This window comes from Anopheles ziemanni, chromosome 2 (genome assembly GCF_943734765.1).
Source record: "Anopheles ziemanni chromosome 2, idAnoZiCoDA_A2_x.2, whole genome shotgun sequence".
In the NCBI taxonomy this organism is placed as follows: Eukaryota; Metazoa; Arthropoda; class Insecta; order Diptera; family Culicidae; genus Anopheles; species Anopheles ziemanni.
Window position 1 is genome coordinate 87,834,317 of NC_080705.1, and position 10,663 is coordinate 87,844,979.

Sequence of the window (10,663 nt, forward strand, 5' to 3'; positions counted from 1 at the left end):
CAGATTCATTATTCTGATTTAAAATTTGCTTTGTTTTTGAGATTCATGAATCTTTTAATGAGAGATCGCGAATCTCAAAGATTCATTAATGTTCAAAGAGCAGAAAAGTCAATTCCAAAAAATGCAAAAGAAGGAAAGATCCCTCAATGAAAAAATAATGGAGATTCGTGAAAGATTCATCAATGTTTTAAGATTTGAATCCCAGATTCAATTGAAACAATCGAAACAAACCATAGATGAAAGATTCATAAAGCACAGCACTAGTTCCAGCGTTTACTGGTGGATGGCACGGAGGACTAGTTTGAGAATCCCTGGTTATCTAGGATGTTTTCGCTTGGCGGTGGCCGTGCCTGATACTCCAGATGAATAATACGACCTTGCTGTCCTGTAGTTCCACTAAACAAGATACACTAATGACATTCTCATTACCAATCAAGAACAGAACATTTAAAGGCGCTGATTACGGGTTTAACATTGGCTGTTGTTTTTTTTTCGTGTATTATTATGAAACTAAATAGAACAATATGATTGAGAGTGTGCATTTATTTTTTTTAAATAACTTGGTCAATAAATTCTACGTTATATCCATTATAAGTCGTTTATTGATAGCAATAACTAATGAGTTTATTATCATCTTCTCGTTGCAGGTACTGTGAATAGATGTTGATACCATATTACAACATGTTACTGTCTCATGATTACAATAGCAGGGTAAGCGTGTAGTTAACTAATTGCTTTCGTTGACAACATTCCCGTTGTTTTTGTAGCATCATCAAGGAGAGATATCTGCTTCCCGGTATCTACTTACGACACATTTCGAGTTCTTATTTCCTCTTTTCTTTTCTGGACTCAATTAGTGACACCAAAAGCAATCGCCTAATGCTGCATCAATTCATCATTTACTGTAAAGATTGATTTTTTTCTTCACTTTTCCACACTCTGTTTTGATTAAAACAAACGTTGTAAGTTCTTCACTCCGTTTCTTTAAACCACTTTGAGGGCCGACGACATTGACAATCAGGGGCCCGGAAGTGGCCGAAGAGCTTTTACGCAACGGTGATGCTGAACCCGTTCCCGCGAACCGCGACCCCTTACAGTCATTCGCCACACTTTCGCTATTTCTCGTCCGGTCGTCCATTTTTGGCCACTCACTCGTTCTCCAGCTCCGGGTCTCAACTGAAGCAAATTTAATTACTAGCCTTTGAATGGCGTCACTTTCGCTAGCCGAAGGAGGGGGCAAAACGTACCACAAAAAAAAGAACTGCTAACGTCAATGCCATCTTGGCGTTCCGCGGACTTTGGTGGCGCAATGTAATTTCGTCGTTCCAGGGTGTTTAAGCCAAATTGGGTGATGAATTGAGCAAAAAAAAAACGGAATCTTGACTTTAGCAAATGAAAGAAAAAAAAAGGGAAAGTTTCTGCCGTCCATTCGATCACTTGTGTCGAAGCGTTGTTTGCGTTGATTGCCTCGCCGGGGGCCCTTAAGAAAGAGAAAGGAAGTGAGCAGTTTGCAAGAGAAGAAACAAAAAACACAATTTTCCGGTAATTGCACTTAGTGCCTCCATTCCGCCACCCTAGTAAATACAATTTACAAATTGAAATTCATACGGGTTTTAAATTTATAAATCAACACCTTTCGGCTTCCTTGATCGTGCCTGAAGGGAAGCAACATATCAATTATACACTGAGGTAAAAGATATCGTCCCAAGTTCTCATTCTTTCACCTTTTTAGGATAAAGTTGCTTCCTTAAAAAATCGTATGCTAAACTATCTTTAAGGTCCCCCTGGAATCCACCATCGAAGGTCCAAAGGAAACGAAGAGCCGTACGACTTTTTCTCATTAGAGCCACCTGCCTCATTTTGATTTTTCCTTGGCTTTCCCTAATAATAATCACTCAGCTTGAAACACGGCAAAGAGTCCTCTTCCCGAGACGGTCCTTCAATCCATTTGTTTGTTGACTTTCTTTTGGGTGGGCCAAACTCGAACCAAACTCGCTCGCTAGTTAGTTCCAACCTCCATCTCGCCCACCCTCAAGCAACCTCGTATAGAAGCTTGACCGCGTGTGAGCATTCATTCACATTTCCACCGCCCAATCCCATTTGATTAGTTCATATGCTATAATCAGAAAACTTTTCTCACCCCATGGATTCACCTTCCACAGTCGCAAAAAAAAGCGGGATAGAACGGGCTCAACATATCCACCTGATTTCTTCTTCGCCGCCGTTGGGTAGTTGTGGGTTGCGGCGAGGCATAAATCATTCCTCTCGTATGAAGTTGTCTTAATCTTTTGGTAACTGTGACAAAACTTTCGCGTTCTTTGTCGGCTGATTTGCGGATGATAAATTAATAATAATTAGCCGGCTGGAGGGTGGTTTGGGGAGGATAATTTTTTAACGTATTAAAATGCAGGTTCCAAAAAAATATATTCAAACTAGAGTTGTGTAAATCTGATTCAGATTAAAAAATCTGAGTGAATCTCTGCCTTATAAGGGATTAATGAATCTTTCGTCGAGAGATTCATGAATCCTAAAGACACACCAACTGATGGAAAGTCACCAGCCAAAAATGGGTTGAGGGACCTGTTTTTTTTTTGGTCGCATTGTCCACGCCTATGAAAGAATCGGGAAGATTCGTGACAGATCCATGAAAGATTCATGAAGATTCATTAAGGTTTCGAAAGATTCATTAAGCTTTGAAGATTCGAATAAGCAAAGATTCATGAATCCATCCGAATGAATCTTAGGTGAAAGATTCATATGAATGAATCGCGCCAAAAGATTCATTAAGCAGAACACTAATTCAAATGTTATTTTGTAGACTTTATAACATCAATGATTATTTTAAATTTGCATTAAAGAAAAATACTTAGTTGCAAAAGAGCATTATTTTTAGGCTTGTTTTCGACTTTGATTTAACTCTCATGATCCGCCCTCACGAGCTACTGCAACAAGTTTGTGTGAATCTATGCTGGCAAACCGGCGTTCCCTTGTCGCCAAAACCAACTAGTCGTTCTTCCGATTGCAACTATGAAGAATGGCAGCACGCCCATCGGAGCCTGGCCTAATCTAATTTGCGTCTTTTTAGTTTCGGGAAAAAGTTTGGCACGGGCTTGAAATATTCATTCCCTCTCGGCTTTCGGGCGACAAAAAAAGAGATCCATCCAGAATTCTAGCCCTCACGGTGTGTTTTATAGCATGCGAGGAGCGTTTTTGATTGACATATTTTATACGTTCAATTGTCAAACGCCCAGGGCACTGATTGACTACGAATTGAACAAATTGATTTGAGCATGACACATTGTTCCAATTTAAAGAGATTGAAGGCGACTATGCATGTTATTTTGGTAGGTGTTTTTCTGGTTGCTTGTCACTTTGTTGGCGAAATCTTTTGGTTTTGTTATCGAACATAATACTTAACTGAATTGTTTTATGTTTTACGTATGACGAAGTTTATCGGCCCAGATTTTTGCATTTTTAAACCCGATCGGTAAATAACAGACAAATAAGAGGCGTAATGGAAATATTCTTTAAAGTGGTTCATTGAATGTTTTTTCATTTTCAGATCATAATATTGGCTTTATTATGTGCGGTCGGCATTTTTAAACCCGATCGGTAAATAACAGACAAATTAGAGGCGTAATGGAAATATTCTTTAAAGTGGTTCATTGAATGTTTTTTCCCTTTCAGATCATAATATTGGCCTTCTTATGTGCGGTCGATATCAAAGTTGATCAACCTCTACCTTAGATAACTATTGATCTATAAAAATTTCTTTATTTTTTGATTATCTCTTGTCTTACAGCGCTCGTCGGCAGCATCCCAAACTCGGAACCTGCGCATGACGGTGTTGAAAAATCTGTTCAAGAAAATGACCGTCTCAGGATTGACGCTGCGGAAGGCGCTGCCGGTGCTGATCGTGGCCGCATTTTGCAGCTTCTTCCTGCTGGTGTACTGGTATGATAGCTCCGATTCGGCCAAACCTTCCTCTATGATGCCCGCTTACAATTCGCACGTGGTGGAAGGAAATTTCGGAAATCCTGCGGCCGGCGACAACGGACGTGGTAGTGCCATCCCGATATAGTAAGTTTGCTTTTTTAATTGCCCATCCTTCTATTCAAGTTTTAACTTATTACTTTTTAATATCATCCAAGCTGAGGCGGAAATATGCACATGTAATAATAACTCGAATATTATCCAGAAGGATAACGTGACTGTGCTTAAGTGTACTTGCAACGTGAATTATTAAAACCCCCTGTTTTTAGCAAACCAATTTGTCACCTTATAATCATACGTCAAAACGTCGGAATGGAGTACATTTGTCGGGCACCCCGCTCCCGATTCCGTAAAGAGTAAACCATTACTTTGCTGGTGCTGGTCGAGAATTGAGTTTGTTTTTCTTTTCAAAAAGATAATCATCAACATTTGCGCGGTTTTATGATCCGTGTAACTGGCGTCGGGTCCGGTCGTCACGAAACTCACGGACCTGACTAACGATTCCGCACGGCGATAAAATGTGGTGCTAATGAGCGGAAATGGAACCATAAAGTACAATTAAAGCTTTTCAATGGCGATTTTACGCGGTGGCTCCGTCGCCAACGGAGGGTGGCTTTTCTTTTATTTTCCCGATAAACACATTGTCTGGGAAGTATAACATTTCAAGGTTTGACTTAAAAGGACTCACACGTTATTTTATTAAACAATAATATGTGTATAGGTTGTTTCTTGAGCAACTAAGTAATATTTTTATGATAAAAAGAGTGCCTTTTTGTGACATTATACCTACTACTCTAACTGAAATCTAGAATGTTGATGAAGCACTAAATCGGTTTTGACATATTGCGCATGTTGTAAACTCATGAGAAATGGTGGGTTCTACTTTGACATCCTTCTAAGGTATAGCTTTTTTCATCTTTTATTCAGATTCCTTTCCGTCAACCCGATGCTCCGAATCTAAAAACATTCAAGTTCGATAAATCAATCAGAGTGTGTTACTTTCTTGTTCTCGTTGGTCGGTGAACCTTATCGATTCGATTACATATTTACGTCCTCTCCTCCTTCAACTCTTTCACTCATCCCCCATCGGCAGCCCCATCGAGCGAACCTGGACGTACAAGTGTGTCAACAATCGGTGCGTGCGTCACCATTTCGTGAACGGCGTCGAGGAGGATTTCGAAAGCAGCAGCAGCAACCATCCGCAATCGCCAGCACATGGCGCCGGAAGTAGCAGCAGCAGCACTAGTACCAATCCGGCCGCTGGCAAGCGAATTCCCTACCTCACCTGCACGATGACGTGCGGGCCGATCAACATCTGGCCGCAGCCGACCGGGTCCACCTCGATCGGCAGCAAGACGTCCCGCTTCCGCCTTTCCGATGTGCGGTTGAAAATTGTGACCGACTTCCCGGCGGTCGAGCAGCTGCTCCGCGACGCGTACGATGTGATGCGGGCGGAAGTGCGCGGTATGATGGTGGCGCACGGGGCGTCCCTGGAGGAGATCGAGGGCGCCGTGCCGGCCAGCTCCGTACCGTCCATGCTGCTGCCATTGACAGTGCAGCAGCAGCAGCAAAGGCGGGCGGGATCGGAAGAAAACGAATCGGGCGCATCCCGAATGCCATCGGAAGGGGGGGAAGCTGGAAAGCGAAGCAGCACTCCGGATGCCGGTGTGGGGAAGATTCACTTCTTCAAGCTGGTCAGCGACAAGCGGTACGATGTGGACGCGTTCGAGGTGAACATTCACGTCGAGAAGTCGTCCGTAACGTTCCTCACGCTGCACACGGACGAAAGCTACAACATGACGGTGACGCGTAAGTTGATGATTGAAGAAAATTATACTCGCAAAAGCTCTACAATTCTTCCGTTTCTGCCATTTAGATTCGGCGCGAGTGTTGATGGTGAAAATATCGGCCAACACATTCTTCGGAGCGAAGCATGGCCTCACGACACTGCAGCAGCTGATCTGGTTCGACGACGAGGAGCGAACACTGAAGATCCTCAACAAGGCGTCGATTGAAGACGTTCCAAAGTTTAAGTAAGTTTCGCGTGTTCCCTTCCTCGTTCCAATGTGAACCCACACTGATTTCCCATTGGTTTTTTCTTCCGCTTTCCTTTTAGCTACCGTGGCCTTATGCTCGATACGTCCCGGCACTACTTCACGGTGGACGCGATCAAGCGCACGATCGTCGGCATGTCGCACTCGAAGCTCAATCGCTTCCACTGGCATATCACCGATTCGCAGAGTTTCCCGCTCGTCTCACGCCACTATCCGCAGCTCGCCCGCTACGGGGCGTACTCGGAGCGCGAGGTGTACACGCCGGAGGATGTCCGCGAGCTGGCCGCGTTCGCGAAGGTGCGTGGCGTTCAAATCATCCCGGAGATTGACGCACCGGCGCACGCCGGCAACGGGTGGGACTGGGGTCCGAAGCACGGGCTCGGTGAGCTGAGCCTGTGCATCAACCAGCAGCCGTGGAACAACTACTGCGGCGAGCCACCGTGCGGGCAGCTCAATCCGAAGAACAACCATACGTACGCGATCCTGCAGAGTTTGTACGCGGAACTGCTCGAGGCGGTCGGCCCGCTCGATTACTTCCACATCGGCGGAGACGAGGTGAACCTGGAGTGCTGGCAGCAAAACTTCAACGACTCCGACATGCGCACGCTTTGGTGTGACTTCATGCTGCAGGCGTACCATCGGTTGCAGCTGGCGAGTGGGGGCCAAAACGCTACCGTTACGCCCAAGCTGGCGGGCGTGTGGTCAAGCGGGCTAACGAACGCACCGTGTCTTTCGAAGAACACGTTTGCCGTGCAGGTGTGGGGTGGGAGCAAGTGGCCGGAGAACTTCCAGCTCATCAACGCCGGCTACAGCTTGGTGATATCGCACGTGGACGCTTGGTACCTGGACTGCGGGTTCGGTAGCTGGCGGACCACGGGCGAGGGAGCATGCTCACCGTACCGCAACTGGCAGACGGTGTACAAGCACCGGCCGTGGGACGAAATGAAGCTAACGTCGCTGCAGATGCGCCAGATATTGGGCGGCGAGGTGTGCCTCTGGACGGAACAGGTGGACGAGTCGATACTGGATGCGCGACTGTGGCCGCGCGCTTCCGCCCTCGCCGAGCGGCTCTGGACGGATCCGGTCGAGGAGCGGTACAGCGAATCGGTGCCGCTCGAGGTGTACAACCGGATGTCGGTGTTCCGGAACCACCTGCTCGAGCTCGGGCTGCGGGCGGAACCGATCTTCCCGAAGTACTGCGCGCAGAATCAGGACGAATGTGTATGATATTACGCCAACCCGTTCTACTAGAACCAGGGAACGACAAGGTGTGGCACCGTTGGTTGTGATACCCGCGCGAAACAAAGGCTCCGGCGCATCGAGTTGTGTTCTTGTGCGGTCGGGGAAATCGTGGTGCATCATGGTTGTTTTGTTTTTCTTTCCCCATTTTTTCTGGACGGCGCGGGGAGAGGGAACCGACAAAAGGAGCGATACAATGGGGCTGATACAAAAAGCCTATGCTTTATGTGATAGGTGGCTGATTGGGTGGAACCAGAATTGTGACATGCGCATGTACTCATCATAAATTACGACCAATAATCCTAAAGGGACCCATTGCTCTGGTCCTATTTATTTGTTGCTAGATATGTATGTATGAACGATACACACACACTCACACAGCTGAAAAGAGGAGTCAAACGGTAAACGGTTGTAAATAGTTTGTAAAACGTAAACCAATAGGACACTACCCGGCAAACGGTAGCTTATTAATCCGGAGGTTTCAAAGGTAGACATTAAAGCCACAACCTTGTGCAGAACGACCAGTAAGGAGGACAATCGTTCGCCAACTGTCGAAGTGGCCGAATGAGTTATGTTTTAGTTTAGAGAAAACAAAAATCTTTACAAACATTTAGTACTTTTCGTCTCAGAAAGAGTAAAACAAAAACCATTCACCAACAACACTTACAAAAGCCGCTCACCCATACAAAAATGGTACTCACGGGCTGCCCGAATTCAGTGACAATGGTTGTAGTTCTCAATGTAGGTTCTAGGTTATATACCATGGTTTTTGGTTAAAATAACGTTTTCCTCTTTTCTTCCCCTAGTGTTGACTTTTTTACACATTAAAAATAAATGGCGTGACTGGAAATGGTTGAAAATGGGCCCAATGTGGTAGATTTGACCCTGTACTTAAAACAATACAAACGTAACGCCGTTTTGCATTAATAGTTTAACCATATTTAAAGTCTCGATCAAGTAAGAAGCTTTCGGTTTAACAGTAAAATAGGTTTGCGACTAGCATGGAAGAGTATATTTCACTGTTACGTGCAATCATTAACCTGTTCCGGCTGGGGTACGAGGCAAAACGATCTACGGTAGGTGAAAAACGAGCTTAGCGAAACGTGAAGTGTTTGAGATATTTAGTATTCGGTGTGGAAGGAAGGCTTATTTCAAGCAACTCGTATACCTGCCAACGATTTCATACCTATAAGATGTTTTGTTTAAATGCTGCTTCCCAACGTGGAAGCTGCACTTCATGTTTCTTTATTTCGTTGTTTTTGTTCTACCTTTCCAAACGATGCCATTGACGAATACCAGCCCATATGGTTTCGTATTGTGTAGCACGTAGATTGAACACCGACCGTTCGCCTACACTATTTGGACAAGTGCACTTTAAGTAAAGAGGAAATACACTCTTTCTTTTCAACCGACCAAACTGGCTGGATTGGCTTCACCGGTAAAGGAGCGCAGATATTGTAAATAGTAAACAGAGTCTTTTCCCCCCTCTCCGGATGCAATGCGAAACGAGATGTTCCTAGTTCCACATCCTACACAATTGGGTAAAATTTTTGCGATTACAAACGCCACTTGCACGTCCGTTATTCCGTAGACAGTTTGCAAAGTTAACCTGAGATTAATTCTGAAAGTTTTGATAAATATAAGTTGCGATAGAAGAGAAACTAGACAAGGGAATGATTCCTTCCGAGGATGGGATATGACCATAACATATGACGACATCGCTTCTCTCTGGGTTGATTGAGTTTAATGTAGTAAATTATGCAGCTAACAAACGATGGGCAAAGTTTACGCAGTTAAGAAATATTTAAAATCAAATGAAACCCCCCCGGAAAGCAGTTGAAACTACTCATTGTATCTAGACCACTCCACGGTTAGAAGAATTTTGTTATTGAAAGTTTGAAAAAAGTATAATCAAATAACACTGGGTGAACGTGGGTGACGTTCTCATCGCAAGCATGTCTTCTTTTTCCGGCAGCGTAGTCTATTGCTTGTTACTTCCAGACAGGAAAGGAAGGTTAGTGCGTAAGGATGTGTTTCTTGTGTTATTTTCTACGTAGCGTGTTAGTTTTGCTAGTTTGAACTGTGAGTACAATGTGCATATGCATAAGAGAACCCGGTTTTCTTCCATCCTGTGCGGATATAAGCTGCCCTCACGCGATTAGATTAATTAGGTAGCACCGCATGAAATTTAAAAGTAAAATAAAAAAAACTGAAAGAGTTACTTTGGTACGAAGCTGGCACACATGGCAATGCTAAGATATTTATACGTATTTGTCAAAAATACTACATTTTCGTTTGTCTCTTATTTGGTAGCGAAATAAAGAAAAAGCCACAAAAAAACCTTTTGATGGTCATAAGGAAAATTGTCGTCCGAGTGTATTTACTTGTCTTACGCATGGTAATTATATGTTTCATCCGGTAAAGTCGTCATAGGACAAATTTAAAAATTAATTTCAATCAGTAGGTCCTGGATCCTGCTTTTGGATTCATTTTGAAGGTTTGGCTGCACACCAGCCCACTGATGCCCGATGACAACATTGCTCTATTCTGGTTCTAGGTTCCATATAGAAATAAATTGGTCCCTTCGAGGTCTCAATCACAACACAACGCCAAACACGTGGCTTGAGGATGGGTAAAAATCTATTTCGAGGAGCAATAAATCGATGGATATAAAAGATTCAGCCTCAACGTTGTATACCTCAACCGCATAATCCTAATATGGTATACGCCAACAATAGTATTCTTTTTTTTCGCAAAGCCTTAGCATAGCAAAGGCAATCATTCAGTTGGAGTAGGGTTGGGTTTGTTTTTTTGCAAACAAACATTTTCCCCGCCGATTCTATGACGGTTTTTTTGCATCCGTTCAAGGAATCCATCTTTAATTATGGATTGGGTTCCACACTGGAAAATTATACTTACCCTGAACGGTGCAAAATTGTTCGACGCATCGAAATGATGGTGCAGTTCGTGCTGGGAAAGCCGAATCTGGACAATTAGCAGGCAGGTCATTAAAGAGAGGGTGTACAGAGAATGCATTTTCATTCCTTTCCCACATTACGGTACTGGATGCGCACAAGAAATTCGCGTTTGTGTTCAGTTATCTCCGAAGATCAGTTTAGTGCCGACGGTGTTAACCGTTTCTGTCGGAAGCATTTGATCCTGATTTGAAGTTAGCCATGCGTATTCTTCGGTTTATGTTTGTGGTGGTTTCCGTTAGTGGTGCCAACAATGGGAGTTTGTGTGCAAAAGATGGCAAGTTTAACCGTAAGTTCTTGAAATTACATAAAATGAATCTTGCCTAGGTATTTTATTGTAGGATATTTGAAGGAGAACATGGAATGGCATTTGCTATAGTGTTCGCTTTCGAAATTTTGAAT

The 10,663-nt window shown here is 44.0% G+C and overlaps 1 protein-coding gene across 1 annotated transcript; it reads left to right on the forward strand.

Moving 5' to 3' along the window:
• Positions 1–681: 681 nt before the first annotated feature.
• Positions 682–8,164, forward strand: LOC131282534 (probable beta-hexosaminidase fdl). The gene is made up of 5 exons (XM_058312030.1): positions 682–711; positions 3,803–4,080; positions 5,087–5,802; positions 5,870–6,026; positions 6,110–8,164. Exons 1-5 carry the CDS (start codon positions 682–684, stop codon positions 7,272–7,274), a joined length of 2,346 nt encoding a protein of 781 aa, XP_058168013.1. The 3' UTR covers positions 7,275–8,164.
• Positions 8,165–10,663: the final 2,499 nt, after the last annotated feature.